At 38.2% G+C, this 27438-nt stretch overlaps 1 protein-coding gene across 3 annotated transcripts in view; it reads left to right on the top strand.

The window, feature by feature from the left end:
• LOC148359376 (teneurin-3) overlaps positions 1-27438 on the top strand; it is a 398357-nt gene that overhangs the window by 51458 nt on the left and 319461 nt on the right. For all 3 annotated transcript variants that reach the window (XM_088344602.1, XM_088344601.1, XM_088344600.1), the window contains exons 2-3: positions 9251-9633; positions 14440-14700. In XM_088344602.1, the coding sequence (XP_088200728.1) occupies positions 9360-9633; positions 14440-14700 (535 nt within the window). In that variant the 5' untranslated portion in view covers positions 9251-9359. The remainder of the gene's footprint in view (positions 1-9250; positions 9634-14439; positions 14701-27438) is intronic.

The raw sequence follows: 27438 nt of genomic DNA, 5'->3' as shown, positions 1-27438 counted from the left end.
AAGGCCTTGCAGGCCCTCATGGCTTACCGCTGCATTATTTCCAATCCAACAATTACCTATTCCCTGTATTTCCAATAGTATATTATTGTCAAGCAATAGGCTTTGACAATTGTGGTTTTTAGTATTTTTTTTTTGCTTTTTAAAGTACTTAAGTAGTTCTTTTCCTGGGCACTATGTAATCGCAAGCTATTATCTGACCCCCTGTGTATTCTAATTGCGGATATAACCACATATGAAATCCAGGTAATGATTGGCTACTATGCATGGTGTACAGATGTAATGATTGCTGCAATTTTATTATTCGGGATAATAATTTGAAACCCCTTTTTCTTTTTGTTCGGTAACCCTTTTTGTACTTTATTCTAAAATCATGATCGAATAAAGGGAAAACTTACCCAATGCAGGGAAGTGTAATAATTAGTCCAAATATATATCGAAGTAAAGCAATTATCAAAATCCATATCTTAATTCCTACGATTGGCTGGCAACCAGTTCAGGGTGTCCCCTGCCCACTGCCCGATGATTGCTGGGATGGGCTTTAGCACCCCCGCGACCCTACTGAGGATAAGCGGTGCAGCTAATGAGATGAGATGAGATGAGATGAGATATCTTAATTCAGTTGTAATAAGATCTGGACTATTTTTCCAGCTTAGCTGTAAATTGTACAAACAATGTCTTATAATGGAGCAATATTTGCCATTATTACAATTTTATAAGTTGTGCGATTTAGCTTTATCTCAAACTGGAATACGCATTGTGTTATTTTTTAAGCAGTATTGGATTGTATTATAGGTCATCTTTTGCCTTTATTTGATGACACTGTATCAGTTCTACAAGCTTAAAATAATTGATAAATTGATTCCTAATGTTGATATTGGACACGTGCAAAGGAGAAGGCTGCCAGTTTGTTATTTTGACTAGTACACTTCACTGTTGTTCATTTTTGTGTTGTTGACTTTTATGCACTGTTCGCATTGTCACTATCGGCCAATGATGTTCTTTGATATTCCACACCCTTTTGGGCGGATCTCATTTTCGGAACATAGGAGATTAATAAAATAATAAAAAGAAAGGGCTCATGGGAGGGCTTTTAGAAGTGATTTAAAATTTGGCCTTGTGTGCTTTTTTTTTTTTTTTGGTAGAGTCCCTTTGTAAATTAAAAATTGGTTGATGTCTTTTGAATGCAGACCAATTACATTTACATGTATTATTATTTTTTTTCTCAACTATAAACGTATGAGTTACATTTAATGTTAATATCCAGTGGTTCAGCACTTCAAATTCTGCTTTTTGAGGTTTTAATCGATTACAACTGGGAAAAAATGTCCAAAACAAAACTAAAAGCAGGAATGCAAGGAGGCAGGTTATATGAATGGAATGAGGTGACGATTACAAATATGTATAACAATACCATTTAAAAATAAGGCTTTATACATATACCGGTTTATATACTGCTTTTCCTGAATAGATGCAGTTGGGTGTGGTATTACATACTTTTTTGGGGGGTTACTTTGAAAGGTTTTGTCAGGAGTGCTACTCCCTCTGAGTCCCAAAGTGGCCCCAAAGGGCCTATTGCCTTGGACTCGTCTGCCCTTAAATATATTTTAGTATGGTCTATGGCGGAGGACTGGGTATGGGGGAAAGTTTAACATGGGAGTCATTGGGAAGTGTGCAGTGTTCCATAGATCAGCAAGTGTCTCTTTCCCTGGCGCTGTGACACTAATTTTGTCCGCTGATCCACCGTGCCTTCACGGGTGGCTGCCTGCCCCGATTCCAGTGTACGATCAAAGGCTCAAATGCAAGACGTAAGAGGAGGAGGCTGCTTTAGGGCCGTGTGTGCGGTGTTGGAATCTAACCGTAAGACTGAAAAATAGAACACAGATTTTGCTAAAGAATTCATGATCCGCCTTCAAAAATCTTCAAACATAATCAGACGGCAAAGGCACATAACTTTTTACTCCGGTTCTTAAAATATTTGTGCGGATGTTCGGCTGCAGGAAAATTGAGGAAGCTATTCCATTTTTTCCCCTACAAACAAGCAAACACTTTTCATCCTTTCACACGACATTTGCTCCAATGCTTTTAGTTAAGTCAGTGATATTTAAGTCAACGTTTCATTTGATGTTACCATAGTAAACATGTTGACCCTTTAAAACGAAATAACATGATTCAGTTGTATGAGAATGGATGTCTTCATACTTGGCAACTTGTGTTTTTCCCGTTTTTCATTTCAAATTGTGTTCGCCATATAACGGGGAAAAATATATGTACTGAGACACATAATAAGCAACACTAAATTTACTGCAAGCGGGGGAAAAACTAAGAAATGTTATGAAAGGATTTTTTTTTGTTGCTTACACAAACTATCTTTGTTTTTAGTCTACCTAGTCTGTCTTGCTGTAAGTAAATAGGTTGTTTGTTACGTTGTTTGTAGGGTTTATTATCCCTTAAGAGGGTAATTGGAACCATTAATAAAGGGAGCAATTGGCTAAGGTTGACAGTTATGTGTGCTTTTTATTATATGTACTCCACAAATGCATTTAATATTCAAAGCCTCACTTTACATGGAGGACCGATCCTGCCATATTTAGAAATAAATAATACAATTTTCTAGACAAAATACACAATAAAATATATAAAACAATAAATGAGAAAACAACTTCCAAAATCAATAACAAAATGCATGGATATATGAATAAATTCAATTTTTTACATATTTAGGTATCATGTGATCTATTTATGCGTTCATTTATTTTCATATTTTGGCTACCTATTAAATTTTAACAATTTCAAGTAAAATAGTTTGTTTCTGTTTATGATTTTCATTTAACTTTCACTTCTTTTTAAACTGTGCTTTAAAGAAAAATTCTGCCAAATTATAAACTACTTTAATTTTTTATTACGGCGAGCCGTTCAAAGCTTAAACTTCAGCCTACACTCAGCACATGTTTATGTTTTATATCATTGGATTGTACAGCTGTTTTCGTGAAGCTATTTCATTGTTTTATCTTGTTAATTAGTGGTTGATGTGTTTTAGTGCCCAAGCAAAAAGCCAAAAACAAACAAACTTCTCCTTTCTAAAGAAGAACATGTTGTAATAATGTTCTTGATTAAAAATACAACAATGTTTTTTTTAAAAGCAAAAATATAAAAAGATCCGATATCCTAGCAACAATAAATGACTGCTAAAAGTAAATTTGTTTTTTTCCCTAATACTGCCAGAGCCAAACAAATAGTTGATGGAAACTCAAGCAAACAGACGAACATGTTTAAAAACGTGAAATTTCAGATCAGTTTAAAAAAGCTTTGAAATCTTTTTAAGTGCCAGACTGGTTTAAGAAAAAAATATGACCAAACGCTTAAGGTAACTAATATTTTTGTAACCATTTGTAAAAGATAATGCCTCATGTTAGGTAACCAAGTGGAGCTCATTTCGGGGGCGCTTTAATAAAATAGAAATAATTGGAAAAGGTTATACATAATTGATAATAATGATAATAAGACAAAAATGTTGCCCATTTTCAGAACCAAATAAATGCAAATACACAAATAAAAAATAAATAAATAAAATAAAACACTTTGCGCAGGGGTGTGAATACTTTGACCTATCAGGATTTTTATTTACTAGTATACGTTTATATGTTTTTTTTATTCATAAACGCATAACGTTGCCACAATTCTAAAAAAAGACTTGTTTCCACTTTTTTGGTCTTTTTTTTTGGTGAGTAGACTGTGCAAAAAAAATGCCCCACATATTGAGATAGGCCCACATTATCCCCTTCCAATTGTATTGCCAAAGTATCTGATGCAAGAATGTATTGTTCTACTTCGAGGTAATGGCGGTTGGCGTCCATTACTTTGGTGAATTACTGCGCCCTATTATTACAGATTTGGTCTGTTCCATTCCTCAAATTCTAAAAAAAAGGCCCACACTCCTTGATAAAATTTAAATGCATTCTTTGTTGATGCCCATTATAAAAGTCCAACATCCCGCAAAACTGCATTGGTGTATACAAAACATATAATATTTTTTTTTTCCTCCTGGCACTTTAACCAAAATTTTAAACAAAGTGGCCCTTGACTTATAAAGCCCATCACTCACCCAGTGATACTGTAATGTCAAAATTAGGCTATGTAACCTTTTTTATCGAAACAATTCCATAACGAGAACAATTAATGACTGTTAGAAAAAAATAATATTGAATGTTGATAAGATTATTCTTAAAATTGGACATCTGCGAGGGAGATTTCAGATTATGCCAGTTTGTTATTTTGACTATTATTGCATACTGTTGTTGTTGTTTTGACCATTACATTATTCTCGCTATTGGTCAATCACATTATCGTTCTTTATTTTCACATCCCCTTCGGTAGATCTGGTTTTGTAATCTACGACGTGGAATAAAAAGGAAAGGCTCAGGGGAGGACCTTTAGAATTGTTTGGAATTTGCATTTTTACAGCTTTTTTTAGGTAAAGTCCTCTTGTTCTCTTTGCAAGTTCACAATTGATTTAGGTCATCTTTATGTTGAGTGCCTGCCGAACTATAAACTTATAATGTTGGTCCTTTGTGATAAGATGACAAAAAACATTGTTATGTTTTATGTAGGGCCCTTTAGGACGGGTTGGACTTTCTTGGCTCAAGGTTTCTCTCCCTGTCCTACTTGCAAATTTAAAATCCCATAATTAAATCTTTCCTTATTTTGAGTGTCTACATGAGTTTAAACTTATTACATTTCACAATCAAGTTTTTTTTTCCAAAGCTGAATTTTTTTTTTATACAATTCAGAAAAAAACATTACATTGGATGATTCAAAAATATAAAAATACTGTTATGCTAAAATGAAAGGAAATGTGAAAATTGGCCTGAGGTCACGTCTAAACAGCTCTGTATTAGTCTTCCCATGTAACCATAGTAACGACAGCGATGCTCTATCTTTTAAGTTCATCTTGCTGCGGCATCAAAAAAGTTTGTGGAGCTTTAATCTTAGGTCACACGAGTACATTGTCTTTTTTTTTGGTTCGTACGGACGGACGCACAATAGTCATCTCCTGAGAGCTCCGTTGACCTTTTTGCTGCGAGGCAAAAGCAGCGGGGAGTTTTCCCGCGCGGCTCGTTTGCGTGGAGCAAAGCATGCTGGGAGTTTGTGTATTTTATACGCATGGTCACTCAAGGGCTTCTTGCGGGTTAGGACACAAATACAACTACTTAAGTCTGTGCGTGTTAGGATTTGGTCGAATGAGACACGGGTAGTATTCATTTGGTTTTCAGTTGGTGTCATTGCGGTTTGTGCGGACGTTACCCAGGGGCCCCGTCGACGCCGGAGTTGTCCGAGCTACCGCTGTGTCATTGGGAAGCGTCCATGCTTGAAGTGAAACCAAGTGGAGCTCATTTTGGGGGCAAAACTAGAGTCCGTAGCCTGCTCTCATAGCACAGCCAAGGGAGAAATGAAAGTGTGTGTAATATGTGAGCTTGTGTGCAAGTGTGGGAAGACTGTAATAAAACAGTTCTAACACACCCGGGCTTCGCATTCCATCAAGATTCTTTCTTATCCCGTGGATTAGTCTCATTCACGTTCCCTTTCGTCCATTTCTTTTGTGGAGGCCTCTTTTTAGCTGGGGTTTTTTCTCTTTATTTCTGATTGTTTTTTTTTTTTTTAATCTAATTAGGCATCAGATTGGGCCTATAAAATCCCGCCCGACCCAGGCCTGTGGGTATTAAAGACCGACCAAGCACGAGCCCGACCGTTTTACTTGATTAGCGGGACTGAGCCTGAATAAACCCCAAATTTTATATTTTATTAGTGAGGACTCCAGAGGAGGGCAGGTGATTTTAATAGCACATTAAAGCCTTTTTTTGTCACGAAATTTAAGTTAAACAAGACTGTATGAAACGTGTACATCTTTTAATTTATTTTTCTACAGAAGTTAACCATCAATTTCCATTATTAGCGGATATTTAAAAAAAGTTGATGGGGACATTTTAATGCAGTCCTTTTATTTTAAATAATTGAAAATTAGGCCACAAACCATATAAGCAGTCTGTTTTTTTAGAATCTAGTGCAGCACTTTAATAGAGAGAGGCAGAGAGAAAAAATAATAATGACTGGAGGTTAGTAAAAAAGTCTAAAAAGTCACTGAGAGAGAATTCCTGCCTGACCCAAACTTAATGATTGTTATTTTAGACCCGACCTAGGTCGGGATCGGACGCAATCTTAGGGTTAAGAATTTACCTTTGGCACCCTATAGATAATCATAACTGTCAACTTATATGTTTCCCCCATATTTTAAAACCATTTGTACAGGAAAAATAAAGAAATACATTTAAAAAAAACAACAACATTTTTGTCTGCCCAATCCTTTCTCGCTAATTTCGGCTCTCATTCAGATGATCACAGTCACTGGTAGCAGACGACAATGTTTTGTAGATTGGTAATATTGTTGTGGTACACTAGCAAATGCTATCCTTGGTCTGTTGCCGCCATGTCATGTCAACAAAAAGAACATACAATGTTTGTCATGATATAACAGCTAAGTGTGTTAACAAGTCTTGGTTAGTGTTTTTTTTGGGATTGTCTTTTCGTATGTGTAACGTCTGCTTGGAGTGAATTTTTCATAATACATATTCAGTCAGACAACATAAATTGCGTTTGTATTCCACTTACCATGCCGTTTAAAATCCATTTTATGGCATCTTGTTTTTACTACCTACTAATTGCAGGCCTTAGCATGTTATTGTTATATGTTTTTTCCCCTTGAACTTGTTGATTGCGCTTGGACGGAAGACAAATACAGCTCTTAAAGTAATAAACAATATAATTTTATAATTGAATTTAAGGTGGGTCCCAACCATGAATCATCCTCTTTCCCTTAGAACAAAAAGGAAATAGTGTATTTTCTAATATTTAGTTCCTAAAGATCGCAGTGCTATAAGAAAATGTTTGCTGGCCATGACAACGAAGAATACATTATGAAAATAATGATATCAATGCCATCATCGGATTAAGAAAAAAAATGGTGCTAACAGTTAATTAACAGATGTTTCTACATGTACTAAAAGCACGCTCATTCAAAACATGTAGTGCCCTTCAAAAGTTCTGAATTGCTTCAAGTTCAAAGAAAAAAACAAATTTCCCGATAAACAGAAGATGGAACAATATTGGCAATTTAATACATTATATCTCTAATAAAATTTTCCTGCAAAGTGACTTGATATGAATTAAAATAAGATCACTTAGATAGTTTTAAAATCACATTAACAAGACTTGGCTTTGCTTGTAGACTAAAAAACCCACCAGTGGTTATAAACTGTCACAATTATATGCTGCATGTTTTTGATGGATAGAAACAGATGTGCACTGAATACAACAGAAGAACGGAACTTAAAACTTAAACTTAAAAGAGAATAAACAGATACGTATGAAAATAGAAGTACTGAAAATATTTTAGGTCAAGCACTAGAGTTTGTTTAAGTAGTCTAATTTTGGAATTTTGTGAATTATGCAAAGTAAAGCCAGTACTCTCTCGTTGCCAAGATGGGAGAGTATTATAATACGACACTATCAAATTCTTATTTTCCTTTTAATTATTATTAGGTTTTTTTTTAATCTCTATGCAACTCCTTTTTGGGAAGGTCTGTAAAGTGAAACTATGATAGATGTCTAATAAGTTTCATACATGACGTAACAAGAATTGAAATCCATCACAATATTTGATGAATAGTTAAAAAAATACAACAACATCATATAACTGGTCAATCAAACTTCAAATAAGAAATTGGAAAATAAATTATAATTAGAATTGTCTTTATTTAATGATTGTTGGGAACAAGATTAAATTAGGCAATCCAGGATAGATACCAAATAAAGACTTAAGAGAAAAATAAGATAAAAAGAATGTTGGGAAAAATAGGCAAAACATAATAAAAAGGTTGATTGGAGTTGTAACTGCATACAAAAATTGTGCATTAAATGTGAGCCCCATATTTTCGAGACCACAGCGCCAATATTAATGCATTAGCTCGGTAGCCTGGATGGTAGGGCGCCCGCTCCGAGACTGTGAGGTCGCTGGTTCAAGCCTCGGCTGAGTCATACCGAAGACTTACAACATTGGTACTCATTGCCTCCCTGCTTGGCGCTCGGCATTAAGAGTTAGAATTGCGGGCTTTCGCCACCTAATGACTCCTAAGACAGCAGTTGGGTCTAAAATGGCGGCGTCCTGTTTGGCTGCGGCTGCATCGGCTCGCTACAGTTTAACTGTGCGGGTCAGTTGTATCGACATTTCTTTCTGTGTGCATGGTTACAAAGAATGACAATAAAGGTAAATTTTATTCTATTCTATTGTAAAGTAGTGCAATTAAAAATAGTGCACTAACATTTGGCAGCAAGACAATTCCCAAATAAATTGGTAAATTAATCCAGCACACGCATGTCAAACATATTGCCCACAGGCCACATTTTGGATTCAATCCGGTCTTCCATTACATTATGAGTGACAAAAAAAGAATCATGTCTCTTAGTGATTTCCATTAAAAGTTGATTTTTTTTAAATACATGCAAACCAAATGGTGTCTCCGGTCAATGGAAATGTTGAGTTTGCGTTGGGTCCTGAGTTGGTTTAGGTGCCCATTGCAATCACCCAACTGCTGATATACAGTAGCATAATACTGAAAAAGGCAAACAATTTGAGAACAGGACGTCTAGAACCTGCCTTATAGCCAAACTGAGTTTGTTTTCCCTGACCCAGCATCTATGTTGTTTAAGTAAAAAAATGAACAAAAATCTTCTTAAAGCTTAATGGACTGGAAAGAAGTTACCATATGTCACAAGACAAAGGGGCTCCAAAACGGCAACTCTAGCGCAATGGCCTGATGCATAACCTGTTAGTATTTATTTTTTATAAATCCTGTCTTGTGCTTTGCTCTCAGCAAATACTAATGCACTCAAAATCCCGTTTGATGGCGACATCATGGAAGGAGAATATGTAAAACCAGGCATATGTTTTACTTAAATTATTTTAAGGCATCTAGTATAGCATAGTCTAGTAGAGTTAATATATTTGTTGTTTTCAGAAAGTAAATGGGATGCTAGGCAGGCAGATCATGTTACCAAATGGGTAACTGATAGATGATCAGTGTATAAAGGTTTTAATGTTATTTTTTGACATAATTAAAGCTTTACGTTCAAGGGTTTTGCACAATATTAAGAACTAGATAAGCTTCACTGTGCTCTTTTCCTTACTGTCTCCTTCCAGGTGGGTCTAATGGAGTGAGGAAGCAGCTCACCACCGCGTGGGGACCGTTGCAAGCAGGTCTGGTGACAAGTGTCAAAAATCAAACTGTAGGTGACGGCATGCGGGCAGCATGGAACGGGTGAGGGAGCAGCGGCCGTTTTGCTCGCTCTCCAAGAGCCAGCGAGAGCATCGCGAGCGAGGCGGAGATCTCGAACGCGAGTGTCGTTACGAGCGCCAGGATTCGGCCTGCGACGCCACCGCGCCTTCCTGCCGCGTACCAACACAAAAGTCCTACAGCTCCAGTGAGACGCTGAAGGCCTTTGAGCATGACCCGGCACGAATGCTTTTTGGGGGCCGTGTCAAAGACACGGGGCGCCAGGAGAGCACCGAGTACAGCAGGCCAGGTCAGAGACACACCATGCGTATTCCTGCCTCGTAGCATCACCGAGGGAAATGGCGAGCTGCTCTTTTCCATAATGCATGTTCTTTAAATACAAAACACCGCAGTGACTTCTGGAAATATTTATTACACTTTTTAGGAGGAGAAATTAGTCAATGCTTTTGGCGACTTTACTTATATGAAGCATAACAGGAGCAAAATTGAGAGGTTTAAAAGTAGTTCTTGAATATCTGCAACATTCTTACGATATTTCAGCTTTTTCACCCACGAGTCAAGTGTTCAATTTATACAGCTGAATCAGATTCTAGATCAGGCCTAAGAACGAATTCACCTCGACCCGACCGAGGTCGGCGGGTATAAAAGCCCGACCCAGCCCGAGCTTGACCAATAAACGTAATTTTCAGGACAGTGCCCTAAGCAAACCTGAAATTTCACATTTTATTTGTAAACACTTGGCAGGAGGAGAGGTGAATTATGATAACAAATAAAAGGCTTTCTTTAACAAAATTTTAGTTAACAAGACTTTATAAACATTTACAACTTTTATAGTTCGGTTTCTGCAGAGTTTCACACAATCTGAAAATTTTCCATCCTTGACTGATTTTTGTTATAGAGTTGACGGGAAAACTTTGAGGCCGTCTGTCATTTTGACTGGTTGAAAATCTGGCTGTAAACCACAGCAGCAGTACATTCTTAACAATTTAGCATGGCATTTTAAGAGAGAAAGAGGCAGAGAGATAAAGAAAAACGATAAAAGTCATAAAGACTTATGTCATGATTGACATTTTAGCCCCAACCCAACCCGGGCTTAAAATCTTTCCTGTAATCTGAATCGAACAGCAGCGGAAGTTATACATCCAAAACGCTACAGTTGTCTATCTGTATCATTGGCAAGAATGTCAAGTTGCTGAAGTTTCCTATAATCCTCGGGGAACGATAACAAGCAAATGCATTTCGCCAATGACAACAAAAAGACGATTTCAACGTCCCTGTTACAATCTGGCACTATTCTCCTCAGTTTGGTTGCCCTGGCGCTGTGGTCTCGAAAATATCACATTTTCCGCGAAGCGGTCCTCTTTCTCGTTTTCTTTCGGCGTAGTACTAAATATGTGCTTTTCTTTGTAATCGCCGTCCTGAATGGTCACAAGACCTAACGACCCCTGATGTAAATAACTTGAAGCAGGGAGTCTTGGGAGTCTTATTATTTACCATTTAAAAACTAGAGATAATTAAAAAAAGACATATACATTTGATGGATACCTTTGTTAACTTCATACTGCTTGTGTACATTTCCAATAAGAGCAGCATTTATTGTTCAAAAATCTCCCTGCTAACTTCAACATTGAACCATAAAATACAATAACAAAAACAGATACCACAAAAATGCGCTTTTTGAAACATGTTAAGACTTTAACAAAAACCGGGTAGTCTGAGTTCAAGGCAGTCATTTTTGGCTGATTATAACAATTTCGAGGAATCACTAAAAAAAGCTCCTTGAGCTGACCCGATTACTACAAAAATGGAATCCCTAGAAAGCTTGGCAACCTCAAACTGCACAAGAAATAATTGGGGTAAAGTGTTTTAATTGTCTTTTTAACAAGCCCAGGCCCAATTTCTGATACTAAAAAAAATGCTTGAGTGTATTTAATTCGGCGAAAGTCTTCCCTCTCACAAACTTGCAATTAGTAGGAAAGTAATGTAATATTCTGGAACATCTCCCACTGGTTAATGAACGTTTGATGATTCCAAGTGGCCAAGTTGTTGTTCTTTCTTTTTGTCAAACCAACTGCTTTCGATTGTATGCTGTCTCACGTCAAATGCTAGATATTGTGTTTGCATGTTTTGATTAACACACATGATATCGCGGTGACATTTGAATATCCTCTGCCTGATCTTAAAGACTTTCATGTCCTCAAAGCTGACCATGAAAGAACCTTCTTCATCACTCACATAGAAAATGCTCTAAGCTAGAGACTTGAAAACGTAGCAATGTAATTAAAAAAAAGGAATTCTATAAGCTTTTATAGATTACATTTTAAATCCGTTAAGAAACAAAATGAATGTACAATATTTTGGTAACACATGGTTTCCTTAATACAGGCATGTCAAAGATATCGCCCGCAGGGTGAATCCAACCACTTGCATGATTTATTCCGGCCCACCATACATTTCAGAGTATGTCAAAGTAAGAAGCGAGTCTCCCGGTCATTTCTAGCAAAATATTTACAAATATATTCAAACCAAATGCTCTCTCCGGCCGTGGATGGTTTGTATAGTGTAGCGAGTTGGTTCAGGTGTAAAACTGCAATCATTCAACCGTTAAATTAAACATGTCAGCAATTCAATATCAAACACAGAAATCATTATTCCCCATTGCTTGTGGATAAATGTGGAGTGTTAGAAAAGATCCGTTGTCATCCGTGATTAAAATGTGTCGGCTAAGTCACTAATGTAGGCTAAATGATAAAGTACTGAAAAACACAGGTAAAAATTTGTTGACCTTCCCTTTCTGAACCAGCCTGCCTGAGAACAGAAAGTCTGGATCTAGCCCCAGAGCCAATCTGAGTTTGACGTCCCTGCCTTAATACTTCAGGTATTTCAGATAACCTCGATTGCAGACTTTCATTTGTGACATTTTGTCACTGCTTTCTGATTAAGGTACGACACAAAATAATATTTGAAAAAAAAATCATATTTTTTATCCCTCGCTATGATACGGTTCACCTTAGGGGCCGGTCACACAGACATTTGCGGCTGAATCACGGCCAGAAATTTCTGCCTTTGAGGCGGACGCCATTGGACGCATTAAGATCGCCATTCAGACGAGATACAGCGGTGCTTAACACGCAGTCGGAAATTCGCGCGCGGGTGGCAGCGCGAAATTATTTGGCGCTGCTCAAGTCTTCAGAGTGCGGGCACACAGCCTTTCACGAGCGTACTGAGGCTGAACCACGGCCAGAAATTTCTGGCCGTGAAGCAGATGCTGTTGAGCGCTGTTGAACGTTCTGAGACCGCCATATAGACGAGATAGAGCAGTGCTTTACTCGCGGTCGGAAATTTTCACGTGGTTGGCCGCGTTCAAAACTTTTGAGCTGCTCAAAAGTTTGAGCACGTGTTAAACCGCGTGCCGCAACACGAGGTAATGACGCAGAAATGACGCGGAACGACGTGCTCTGGCCGCGGCCAGGGCGTGCTTACACATGGGTAGGACGGGAAATTTCAGCGGGTAATCGTGGGTGGAGCATGGTAATAGCATGTTCTGCGCCTGTATCGCGGTGTTATTACGTGAAATTAGCGTGTTACGCGTGTGACAGTCAAACGCCTTTCTCCGCGTATAAACAGCGCGAATGCCGAGCACACGTCATTTGTGCTCGTGACGTCAAGGGGGTGAACATGGATCCCCGTCAGCGTAGTTTCTCTTCATTTCGAATAAATCTTTCGGTGCATTCGCAGCAAAACTTTAATTCTGGGACCTTAGCTTAGCCTTTTGGTTGAGAGTAAGAGTCCCGGCTCCTGAGCTTTGTAGCGTATTATGAACTGATCGATAATGGATAATGAATAAAGAAGATAGAACAATCTCCCCTAACCCCCCCCCCCCCCCCCCCCCCTTTTATACCCGTGGTCCACACGAGAAAATGACGCAGAAATGACGCGATGAGGAAGCGGAACAGTCGCCGGCGTCTTTTTTCCGGCCATACCACAGATGAACAGCGGGTTGGCCAAATTTGCGCATTTTCCATCCCGGGCAACCACGGGCAAAAAAAAAACGCAAAATTTTAGCCGTGATTCAGCCGCAAACGGCTGTGTGACCGGCCCCTTAAATGTTCTCTCCTGATTTTTATCATGCATCCTGTTGTGCATTCTGATTGGTTAAACAGTCGCTAAGAGAATTTGTATTGGTAAAAATATAGATAAATAAATAAATACATGTTTACAGATACATAATACTCTATTTATTTGTTAAATTAATGTTTGGGCCTATCAAAAATGTTTGTTCTTTGGTTTAAAGTGTAATGGAGTACCTAATTGTATAATAATTAAAACAAAAAATAAAAGTTTCTACTTTACGGATTTTGACTTAGTGTGTTTGTGTGTGTGTATTCAACGCTCTCTGATGTTGGCAATTGGGAAAGGTTTTTTTTTCATATTGTACATTGGATGTTTTTATGTAGTACTATGAGATGCATTTCATTGTCTAACAATTGCTATAAACATTTTATTACTTGGTTAAACTAAATGCTGTTCATGAAATGTTTATCACAACACAAATTGGTAATAATAAGCATAAGCACATAAAACAGTCATTACAAAAGAAAGATAACAGCTATATTGTTAGTGTTTTTAAAGTGATAGGTGATTTAAATCAGTGGTCAGAAACCACTGGTCTTTTGGTTGGTCATTTTGTACCGAGCCACCCACAACAACAAAAAAGGTTGCCTTAATTTTTTGCGAATACCATATTTATTAGTGTATACACATATTTTTTTTAAATCCCCAAAAAACTACTAGTTTGGGTGCGCATTATACATGATTACTGTTGTGTATTACTGTATTTAAGCGATGATTGATTAGTTTTACCAAAACCGCTGACCCCGTTTGCTCAGCTTTGGATGCAACAGGAATCAAACCCGGATCACGGCGGGGAGAGCACCAGATCCCAACCACTAAACCTTTAAGATTGAATATGTCAAAGCAAAAGGCATCCACTCATGTCCTCTACCATATTTCCTCCCCTCACCTTACGCTGTCTCCCAATTGCATGGCTTTGTTTTTGCTCATTTTATCAACTCTTACTGTTTGCCTTCCGCAGGGCAGACGTTTTCACTGAGGCAGCTGGGCATATGCGAGCCTCGACGAGGTCTGGCGCTTTGCCCCGAGACGGGCCTGTCCCACCCCCTTGGCACCTACGGCCGGGGGCCATCCGTCACCTCCGAGGGACGCGAACCCTCGTCCCCCGAACGCACCATTGCCCTTTGGGCCAAGGGGGACCTCAACTCCTGTCTCTCAAGTCGCTCTAACTCGGCGCTCACACTCACCGACACAGAAATGGACAAGTCCGACAATGAGACGTGTGAGTAGAATCTGTGATGCTTAAAGTTTTTGTGTGACGACACACGCATGCCAACAGTCGGCCATAATGGATGGGTCCAACAGATGTGTTTTGATATATCATTGGCTGTTCAAATGAAAGTGAAAGGTATAAGGTGTCGTTTTTTTCATCTCCCTGCCATGGTTACCTCCAGGGCAAAGTAACTGTCGACTATGAGGTGACAAACATTGTTATCCAGGCCAAGTAGGGCAGACACCCAAATTGTAGCCATATGTGAGAGTCTGTTCTGAAGGAACAGTCATTTTAGACTCAATTCATAGGAAAACTTGGTTGTATTTCTTGTTGACTGTCTTATGGGTAAACGGGTACCTTCACATAACTTGTCAGACCAGACATTTATTTTTCCTGCAAAGTGCCAGCTATAACATCAGCAACTTGGCCTTAGGGCTGCAACAATGATAAAATTGATTGTTAAAAGTAAATTTCCTAATTGATTCGTTGTATCATGTGATTTATGCATTACTAAGCATGTTAATTCAATGCAGATAAAAGTACATTGAATTTCGTTCTGACGTTGTGTCACGATTGCCCATTGCCCTCACTAGGGCCCGCTTGTTTTGAGCCACCTGTTACTCCTTGCCTGATTGGCTCCCCTCCTATTTAAACTCAGTGCTCTCATTCACTCCTTGTCAGTCAGGCAACGAACCTCTGCACTTGCAAGGCTTGTATTTTGTCCGATATCTGGCTCCAGTCTCCAGTATCTGGTATCGATACCGTCTGGCTTGTCTTGTCCGGTATCTTGCTCTAGTCTCCAGTATCCGGTATCGATCCCGTCTGTCTCGTCCTATGTCAACTAACAACTATTTTAATCGTCGACCATTGGATAATTATTATTTTCTTCTTAAATGTAGTATTAGGTTGATTCTATTATGTCATAAATCATAATGAACACAACAAAAATTGTTACAATGAAAATTCATCTTTAATTGAACATACTGCGGATTCATACAAAACTGCACTATAATGACTTGACTTAATCTAAAACCAATTAGGCACGATGCTCAGTGTCACAGTCCAGAAACGGACACAGGACCCAATAGCGCTTGTTTTCTCAGTTTTTATTGATAAAGAGGGAGAGTAAGGCTTGCTTCCACGATCGGATGGCTGACGGACAAAAGGAGCGAGCGGTGCGGAAGTGGCACTTCTTTGTCTGGCGAGGAGGATCCGAGACCGGCGGGAATAGCAAGTCATTGGCCGGGACTGGAGATCAAAGGCGGTGTCGAGTTCGTAAGCGAAGTCGGTAGCAGGAGGCAGGCAGGTAACAGGCAGGCAGAAAGGGGCGAAATAAAGTCCAGAAACAGGTTGGCAACAAAGATCAGGCAGAAAAAAGAAGGGCAGGAACGGAGTCGGACGAAAAGGCTGACTGAGCTGGAGGCAACAGTTCGCATAACAATCTGACGGCTTCCTCTTGGAAGCCAGGGGTTTAAAAAGAGAGTATCAGCCAATCAGCTGTCTGGGCTTTTGGCACCAATTAAGCCGTCGCAGCTGCGCTCAATCGGCAATCATGACACTCAGTCATTAGATACTTAAATCCATAATCAAACAAATGTTTGTCCTTTTTTTAGGGGCAGACAGGTAAACAACACATTTTAAAGTGGTGACATTTTTTTAAAAATATTTCTTTAAATAAAAATTAGGCTCATTAGCAGTGATAGAACAGTAACTAAAACAAATATTATGTACATTTTGTGAAGTACATTGAGTGGTAAACTGTTGAGTTTGTAACATAAGCACTTAAAGATTTTCAACAAATGAGTTTTAGAGTTTTGCTTTGGACTGCATGCATTTATTCCAAATACGTTTGTCAGGCACACTCTGGCATAACGCTCAAGCTCTCTTATGGCGAAATATACGCTTATAAAATGTACAATGCGTGTCATCAAAACATGCGGCTTGAATGCTACTTGATTCTTATAGAGGCAAGTTGGACTCGCTTAACTACCCTACCTGCTTTTTAAATGTTTGTGTTTACCTGGCTGCTGCCATGATGTGCAATGTTTGCCTTGCAAACTTGGGACGCCTTTATTTCACCGGCTAAAATGCTCCCAAACTTTAGAGAGGAAAGGATCTAAGGTTTGTTGGGAAAACATGTTTGGCCACAATAGTCGACAAGAAATTCCGTTGTCAACTATTTCTAATATTGATTTTTGTCTACTAATCGTTGCAGCCCTGGATGTTGATCAAGTGATTAGGGCACAGCTATTGGCTGGGTGGGCAGGGTCTTTCTGCCTGATTGCTAAGAGGCGGGAGGTAAAACAAACCAGGGTGCCATTCCAACGGCGTCACTTGGTTGGTTTTCTCCGTATTAAAGAGAAACGCTGGATAAGGTTCACCCTGCAGCGAGCATGTAATCAAAGATGGCTTTGTTGGGGGGGCGGTGAGGGGAGAGGGTCTGTCGGCAGCTGGGGGGTTTGGGTGGCGAGGAGAGGGAGTGAATTGTTGTGAGGCTGAGTAGGCGCGCGCACAAGCTACCGCGCTTGATGAGATGGTTTGAAGTGCAAATGTGATCATGGTGAGATGCTGCATTGGTGCAAAATTGAAGCTCACTGTTATTTTTTTTGTTATTAATATTGTTATTATTAATATTTAAAGAGGGTTCACGGCCTTGCTACTGGAGCCTCTCCCAAGAACCCACTTACTGATACTGCTACATGGTTGAATGGAGTTCGGTAGAAAATCTTGTCGATTGGCTGAACCTGCAGCAGGATGTCACACTGGCAAGTTTCGGCATGGTCGGAGAAGCAGATCCCATAAATGTAAAGACAATATATGATTTGTAAAATGGTTTATTTGGAGGAAAGGAATCTGTTTGGGATAGTCTACAGAAGATAAACAACACTATAATCTTCAAGAATCAAAAAATTCAAAGCTCTTTTGACACAGACTCCACCACGCATCCCTTCTACGTAATGTTGAAACACTAACTAGATCCGAATAACACTACATCAAAACAAGAAGATGCAGGGTATGTAGGAATGCAAACTAACTCTCTGAACAAATCATGAAAGGAAGACAACACGGGACTTATTGGAAATCCCACTAGTTCTAACTGAAAATACACGAAGCGGACGCAGGGAATAATTATGTGTAGATAGAACAATGTCCCAATAAAACATGACATATGGGCGACACAAGAAACATTCCAACACGTGGATAGAAGAACAAAAGTACCATTATGATTAGAACATGAAATATAATACAGGAACACTAACTAGCTGTAATCAAAGAATAACATGAAAGGAAGACAATGCTGGTTATGTTAGAACAAGTAACTCTAACTGAACAAAACCTGAAAGAGGAAATACGTTAATATACAATGTTGACCATTTTTTTTTGCACTATGATGACTATTTTTTGCACCAAATGCTCATGTTGACTATTTTTTGAACTATGATGACTATTTTTGCACCAAGTGCATAATTGCACAAACCCTTACGATACCAACTGTATTACAATACCAAACTGTATGTAACATCCTACATGCCGACATTTCTTGCGTAAATATTGTGTAAATTATAACTACGACCTTATCCTCCTTGTTTTAAAACCTTATCTTCTCTTTTCCTTTATCTTCTTGGCTTTTTTACCTCACTGTGAATCTGTGATACTGGAGTGTCATGCCTAATTTCGTTGTCACAATATGTTAACCCATTTTGTAACAATGACAATACAGGTATATTCTATTCTATTCTATTCTATTCTATTCTATTCTATTCTATCCTAGTGAAAAGGTGTATTCTATTCTATTCTATTCTATTCTATTCTATTCTATACCCACACGTTGATAGAACAATGATGGAAGTGCAATAAAATACTGAATTTACTGAAAAGAAAATTGCAAAACAGCGATGAGTATTTAGGAGAGACATGGGCGAGGTATAGAGAAAAACAATAATCCGACAAAGCTGTGGAAGTGCCTTATTAATGTTTCTTCATTTCCCTCATGTTGAGGTTTTTGAGTTTTTCCTTTTCCTCATGGAGGTTTTAGATCAGGGGATGGTGTTATAATAGTCTGCAGTGTTTATTAATTTGTAGTCTGTGCAGCCCTGTGAGACTCCTTGTGATTAAGGGCTATACAAATAAACATGAATTGACTTGACAAGTATTTCTCAACAATATAAGCTCAAAGTGTTCTTTTTGACTAACCAATAACTCTTTGTGGCATCCTATTTTCAAGACCTCAAATAACAAATCTCCACTAAAGTAACCAAAACACAGAACATAATCATAATTTAAGCACATTTTGTTATTACAATGGAATTATTCTTTGTTGCCTATTTATAGTCTTTTTTTTTCTCTTCAAATTCTTTATTACCTATTTTTACCATTCTTATCTTGTTGCATACAATATTTCACAACAATAAAGACAATTCACTTCTATTACATTCTACAAAAAGATAGGGGTAGATAAATCAAGTTCAAGCCGATTGGTCGGTAAAGCTATTCCATTTTCAGTTTTTTTAATGTTCCCTATGCAGTTTTACATGTTAAACTCATGGAAGATCATACAGCACACACACCTTTACGAAAGCATCAAACAATCGACTTATTTTAAAGCAGAAGTCGCCATCGTCAGGAAAATTAACCAAAGTGCATGTCAGTAACAGTGAACATCGTTCTTCGCCATTGACACAAACCCAATACAAAAAACAGATACCTTCAATTCTCCTCTATTCTCACGTTTGCAATATGCTTGATAAAAGGGAGAAACACACAACAACTATGTTGAAATTGTAACTATAATGTCATAAAAGAGTCTCAGGGTGGGCCAGAGGACTGTTCCTGTACAAGCCCTTGCTGTCTCCGGCTAGCCAGGAGCTCTTTGGGGGAAAAGTGGCTTTAGTTTCCCTTTTTTTGTGCATGTTGCTTGATTGATTTCAGAAAATGGTTTATGAATTGTGAAAGGCTCTTTGTCTTTATTACAATGGGCAGATACTTAGTTAACTCAAATACATAGCAGCACACACAACAATAACATACAGTAGTAATATCTATTACTAGGAAATGTATTTAGAGGTATAAGGGCCGCCGTGTGGAAAAGCAGCAGTATGTAGCGATAACAAGTAGCAGTTGTTTATTGTTTACAAAGACAAACCTGAAAATCCAACTTCCATTCTAGCATTTTGTTTTTCAGTGTTCTTTCACCAAAGGTTTGAAATTGGATGAATCCTCACTATTTCCTTTGATTTTAATCAAAATGTTATCGCACTGACTGTACTTAATTGATAGACTAATCGAACTTAAATGTTTTGATTAATTTCTGTTGAATGGGTTTAGGTAGAAATTAACGTTGCCTGTTGTATTGGCCGATCACCAATCCTGATTTTTTTTTCAAAACTGATCTGCTTAGCTCAATTAGTCATTTTAAAAAAAATAGATATTCATGCAGAATTTCACCTTTATAATTATAGGTCATCAAACAACATTCAACGACATTTGCAGAGTAATCAGTTGTCGTATTTGTGCATGAAGTCTTTTCTGCCAATTAGAAATAATAATAATCGGTGCACACTGTTGAGGAATAGCTTATCTTTCTCCATGTGTTTGTAACAGGGAGGTAGGTTTAAAAAAAAAGTCTGAAAAAAGGATGTGACGTTCTCTTGAAGGTTTTATTTACAGAATATTCTGGGCATACATGAGATAGAGGCAATGGCTGTAGGAATTTACAAATGCAAAGACTGAGGTGTTTTACCATCATTCTCATACAAAAAAAAACAGTCGTAAATTTACTGTAACTTCTTTGCAAAGTTCACCATTAAACATTAACCCTGGCCCACAGGACTACCCGACCGCCGAAAGCTTTGTTATCTTTGGGAAAATATTACTCCTGCCCCTTAACTTTTGCCTGAGGAAAACTATTACCTTTTGTTGAACAGGGAAGAATGGGACATTTCATCAACATTCAGCGTTGGAATTCTTGAGCTCATTACATCTCCTCATGTCTCCTGTCTCATTGTTTCCCCTAAAAAAAAGGAAGGTGATGGACCTAACATTGGGACATGAGGCGACTTCCGTCTGTTAAATAAAACACAACTTAAGTTGGATACCTACGTTTAAAGTTTGAAAAACTCTAAAAAAAAATATTCAATGATGACAAAATAGGGGCAGAGACATTTATACATTTCATTCCCCAGGGGAAATATAGGAAACCAAAACGCTTCACCCAAAATTTTGCAAATAATCTTTTCTGACTTTTTTCATGTATGCGTTTTAAACTTTGTTCATATTGCATCTCCATATAAAGGATTTACTGGTTTATGACACACCCTCGTGTACAAAGTGCAACCCTACATTTTAATGAAAAATCAGTGTAAAGTTTTGTTTCACTTTTTCTCAGCTCAAAGTGAGAATTGGTGGTCACAAGCATTCTCGCGAGAGGCATTGCAAAGGGATTCGAACCCGGATCATGGCGGTTGGAGCAGCGATTCTTGCCACTAGACCACGAGCGTTAAAAATAACACAGGAAAAGGCATTTAACTCATCGTTACGCTTTTTAACGCTACCACATTGCTAAACACGTGGGGCCATTTTTTAAATCATATTTCGACACTCAATCGGACTTTGAAAGAAATTATAGGAATATGTTATACATTTTAGTTTGGTGTTGTGTTCATAGTCAACGTTATCAATAAATGATTTTAATCATGGACCAAACAGTTCATGCTTTCTTTAACCACTCATAGAGCACCACTCCCTGTGGTATGTTATGGGCAAGTACAGCCTAGCGGCGTCCATCCCTCTCTAGGCTATTTTTGGAGAGGGGTTTGCTCCCCCACATGAGACAGATAGTACTGGTTTCCATGAATACCAGCAGCAGGAGAAGGATCCGGATCTAACTCTGATACAGCACCTATCATCTTCAGATATGAGCTGGTCTTTGGCATAGGCGTGCCGCACCGTGTGACAATACTGATACTGGGGAAACATATTTTTTTCCAAAAGAATGAGTATCAAAACACTATTAGATAGAATAGAAGAATAGAATTGACTTTTATTGTCATTCTTTGTAACCATGCACAGAGAACGAAATGTCGATACATCTGACCCGTACAGTTAAACTGTAACGAGCCAAACAGGGCGCCGCCATTTAAAACCCAACTGCTTTGTTGGGAGTCATTAGGTGACCAAACTCCCCAATTCCAACCCTTAATGCCGAGCGCCAAGCAAGGAGGCAATGAGTACCAATGTTGTAAGTCTTATGTATGACTCGGCCGAGGCTTGAACCAGCAACCTCCCAGTCTCGGAGCGGGCGCCCTACCATCTAGGCCACCGAGCTGGTAAACCGTACAATACCCAGTGCATCACTTGTGGCTTTCATTCTTTTGTTTAAATCTAAGCGTAAAACACACTTCTATTCTATAGCATACAAATAACCTATATTTTATGTTGACAATATCTGTGTATTTCTTGTTATTGCAACATCCATTGCAGCCTGGTCATCCTGGAAGGGGGATTATTTAATTTGCGGTCCCTTCTCAAGGTTTCTTAATTTTCCTCGTGTTTAGGATTTTGAGTTTTTCCTTGCCCTCATGTATGTTTTAGATAAGGGAATGGTGTAATAAGAGTCTGCGGTTTGCAATAATCTGTGATCTGTGCAGCCCTTTGAGTCTCTTTGTGATTAAGGGCTATACAAATAAACAAGACTTGACTTGACTTGAAAAACAAACTTTGTGGCGATAACGTTAGGCCCTCTGCTTTTGTGATGGATTAAAGGCTCTTTTTCCAATAAAGCAATTTGCATTTTGTATAATTTTGTTTTTATACAAACTAGTTGTGTGTTAAAATGATAGATCAAAGGCTTACAGATCCCTCTAGAAAAACTCAAATATAACAGTATACCTCTGATACCTCACGCACATTATGAAGAGGTATGTTTGAAATATTCTTAGGTTGTTTCACTGTTAATTTAATAGACTGTTGTTCTTGTCAACTTGCCGTGAGTAAAAACATTGTAATAATGAGCTTGTCAGGACCAGAACGGAGACAGGACCTACTTGCGTTACGCCTCTCCCAGTTCCACTGGGAAGAAAGGAAAGGATTGCACACACGATCCGGTGATCGCTGGTCGCGGGAAGTAGGTCGCTCTGAACATGGAAGCGGCACTTACGTGGCAGGGGATGGCGGTGTCAGGAATGGAAAAAACGGGTCAGGAGAGCAAAAAAACGTGGTAAAGACCAAAAAAACGGGTCGAACCCGGGAAACAGACGGGAGCAAAAACAGGAGTGAGTAATGGTCGAAAAGCTTGCCTAGAGTAAACTGAGTTTCTCAGACGGATACCAGAAAGGAGTGGGTTCAAATAGGAACAGGGAGCCAATCAGCGTCAGAGGCAGTTGGCGCCAAAGGAGTGGGCACAGGTGACTCACATCAGTATTCATGACAGAGCTAAAAGCTAAAGCATTTTATGTGTCATCTAGTCAGCGGTTAAGAATAAGAGCCCTCACAATCGTGACCTGGGTTCAAATACCGTTGCATCAAATGTAGTGGAAATGTGGCCAGTGACATTTTTCCAGTCATCAATCATCACTAAATAAGGTAATCTACAACAATAAAACTTGTGTTCAACACGCACCCACATTTTGAGTTATTTTTGGGGTACAGAAAAGTGCACGTTGAACTCAAATAAGTACGGAACCTTTTCCTTCAATGCCTGAAGTCAGTTTCCTACATTAAAATGATGCTGTAATGCAAACATTTTAAATGTCCTTTGGGCCGTTAAACAGCTGGTAAACGTTAAGTGCAGTGTGTTACACCCTCCACGGAAGCCGTCGCCATTAAAGATCCACTCTGTAATTATCTCACGTAGATGAAGATATGAAAGAATGGCAGGCAGTTGAAATAATTAGACACAATTACATAGAACTCAATTGTAAATGTGTCCATTTTTTGAAGAACTAAAAAATGCGTTTGACATTTGAGACAAGTCATTTCCTTAATGGAGGAACCAAAGTGCTGTCGCAGACGTACTCACTGAGGCTTTTTACTTTTGTGTGTTTTTTTCCTGCGTGTTATTTTTTTCCCCAATCCATGATTGGTGACTATTAACTGCAGTTACTTTTACCTTTTGTGTGGACCAGTACTGGTTTGGACAGTCTGCATCCAAATTGTTTTTTATGTTCGCACATCACTGAGGTGGCTGTTTCACATTCTGTACTCTGTAGTTTGCCAGTTCTGTTTTGTTGGTTAATTAATAAGTCACTTTCTGGCTTTATTGATCATTTGTGGTTCAGCGTCTTTGTTCATTCACGTGTTCAGTCCTTCATTTGCTTGCTTATAGGTAGTTAGTTCACTTAGTCATTTGCCAGTAATATTACAGACGCTGCTCTACTTACGAACAAGATATTTTCTAGACGATCGTTCATAAGTTGAACTTGTTTGTAAGTTGCTTCAATGCTGTATTTTATATGTTTGAGGTTTGTATCATTATGTTTAAGGCTTATATAAGTAACCTGTATTGTTTTGTACTAAAAAATAAACATTTTTTATAAAATAATAAGCTCTATGAAAATAAAGAAAGTTGAGTTTAACTTACATTTGGAAGATGAACTTGGAGAGTTAGGCGACTTCCTCCTATGTGGTAAAAAGTGGCCCAAAAAAAGTGATCCAACCATTTTCTCAACCACATTAAGCTTTCATATTCCACTTTCATTTTAAATGAAACGGCTTGCCTCTTCTTTACACTTTACATCAACCATATTGAATTGATGCACGTGATATTAAACAATAAAAATGTCAAAGCGCTGGAGATACAGTATAGTTACACACAAACTAGGAAGAGGAAGCCGGACTTCTTCTTCGGTTGGATGCTGGGTGAGCTCTTTCAGCGTCACAAGCTGGTAGCGGCGGAAGGAAGTACCACAGTACTGTCCTGTACTTAGAAAAAGGTGCACAATACAAGATCTAACTTACAGCAATGTCCAAGTATTTTTCGACATCCCGAGTTCTTTTTCGTAACTACCTTTATATTTCACGTTTTTCTGTTTTAATTGATGGATACAATTTTTTGGGACTCATACTAAGCCTTGGACATAAATCACGACAAAAGTAGTCAGATTCATCCATCCATCCATCCATCCTTATCCTCCGTGGGGGTGCTGGAGCCCATCCCAGCTGATTTCGGGCAGTGGGCATGGGACACCCTGAACTGGTTTCCAGCTAGTCGCAGGGCTAGTCAAATTCAATTTCCTCTAAAAATGTCTTTAAAGAAATATCTTTAAATCCTATCATAATTCTTCCCCCTAAAATTCCATTTAATTCATGGTAATTCATAAAAGTCCCAAGTTGAATTGAACAACGCACACATAAATAGTTTGAATATAGATAAAAAACTATGCGAAACAAAACACATTTTACGCGACAAATATCTTTGGAGCCTCTAGTATGTCACAAAAGCAAATCATGTAATGCAGTTGCCACAAAGTTTGTTTTTCAACAAAAATATAAACAAAAAACTGTCACAAGTGATGGGATGCGTATTGCATGATGTGATACTTGGGGACAAGGGTTTTTTCTCAGTGACTTGGGATTTAGTATCAGTATTGTCCCATGCCTCTGCCTGTAAATGCCGAGGTATAGCTCATCTCTGATGAGCGAGATTACGCTTTACACTTAAAAACAATGGCAACCAGATGATAGGACTGCTGTATCTGAGGCATAGTAGGAAGATCATTTGGCTACTCGTAACAATCAAAACCATTATTATCTGTTTCATGTGGGAGAAAAAAACCCTACGACTGCCTGGAGAGAGATGGGCGCCACCAGGGTGATTTAATGTATTACTGGTGTTGGTATCTTGTGATTGCTCAAAAATTAAGAGTACTCATACTAATTTTAAAACATGTAGTATTGGATTTACCCAATCATTATATCTTATATAATTATGATGAGAATCATTTCAGATTTTCTATTAAAAATTATGAATAATGTTCATAAATGTTCACCTCCACCACATTTCAAATCTGAATGTGAGCATTTTTCAATATAAAGTATGGAAAATCAACATCAGAAAGTTGACATTCTATGTAGAATTTTCTTTTTTTAAGTGATAGCTGTTTTTCAATGATTTTCTACTGAAGTATTTCGGTTCCATGTCCCTCATCAGAGATTGCTGAGCATGAACTGAAAGTTAGTCTCTCCTCGGAAAGCCTATTCAAAAGCTCTAAATGCACCAAAAGTCAATTTCTATGTCATAATTGTTGAAAAGGTGAAAGGTCATTGTAAAGATTATTTCTTTATTCATGAAATCAATCACAAAAATTTGGAGTTGGAGATGAGTTTTTAAGTTTCAAGGCCTCCAACACATCTGTGCTGACACTCTGGGCTATTCATCGGTCGAAGTCAAAGACGGAGGCCAAACAAATTGGAAACAAGTTTCACACATCCCAACGCAAAAATATGTTTTTCTGGGGCTTTATATACTCACCCAGATAGAATTGCAAATCTCTGTCAGCCAATCCTTTCATGTGTGTGCTGATATGTATGATTTTTTTACATATTTGTTGTGTATATAGAATATTGTCTACTTGTAATTTCATAGCATAAGGGAAAAGAGAGTCACCATTTCCGATAACAAACACAATAGCATGCTGAGCAACTAAATAGCAAATTCATACACAGTTGCAGGCAGATTCACGGAGAGAACATAACGCCCTACCAGGCCCCGCCTCTTAAAGATCCATCTCTATCAAATTGTTTACAGTTTGCCGTTCTAGAATTTAAATTGTCTTTATTGTTGTAGCCTCATCCATATGACACCGTATTAAACCCTAAAGAAGGACCAGGACCCCAGGGAGCGTGTTATTGAGGCTTTCATTTCCTTCTGCGGATGGTGAAAACTGCAACAATACAATGCAGTGCATTGATTCAATATGCTTGCCAAACAAAAGTGTATAAACTTTGCATCTGTCAGAACTTATACGAAATATATTCGCTTAAACATCGAATAAACACCTTTAGTAACTTACAGGCTGCCTTGTTGATCCTTCAACATATATGGAGACAGATTTGACATGGAACCGTCATGTGACCATAGCCTAAGTCTTTATTAACTAGACAGGAACTGAAAGTAGCACGGGAATCCTTAAGTAATATAATTTTGCTATATTTTTGACAAAAAGCTCAAATAAACACAAAATATTGTATTGAATGCATTATATTTCAAACACATTGCATTAATTTATTCAAATCATTTCAAAGTTTCATTAATAAACTTTTGTTTGTCATTGATAACAACATAGTCAACATTATGTATGAGATTGGACAGGCTATCCAGGAAAAATATGTAATAAAGACTAAAAAGACAAAAATAAGATAAAAATAAATAAATAATGCACTAGAAATAGGCAAGAATGTTTACAAAGTCATGCTTGGAGATTGGCCTAAATTGTGAGTGTATTAGACAATACTGCAATTAAAAGTAAGATTAAAAGTAATGCCATGGCATTAAGCAGCGACATATTTCTAAAATAATTCAAGAAATAAGATATAAATACCAATTTTTCTATGCATAGGCCAGATACAGTACATTTTTTGAGCCTTTTACGGTGGTGTGTTTTAGGGTAGGAACTCTTTCTAAGCCTTTTAGACCTTGTTGAAAGAGACATATGGCGCCTGCCTGAGGGCAGCAGGTCAAAAAGGTGGTGGACGGCATGAGAGGAGTCCGTTATAATGTCATTGACTCTCAAGCTGATAATGTCATCCAGA

Source organism: Urocampus carinirostris, chromosome 9, assembly GCF_059441175.1.
Source record: "Urocampus carinirostris isolate Australia breed hairy pipefish chromosome 9, RoL_Ucar_1.0, whole genome shotgun sequence".
Classification (NCBI taxonomy): domain Eukaryota; kingdom Metazoa; phylum Chordata; class Actinopteri; order Syngnathiformes; family Syngnathidae; genus Urocampus; species Urocampus carinirostris.
Note: the sequence above shows the minus strand (reverse complement) of the source record. Positions and strands in the feature narration are given on the sequence as shown.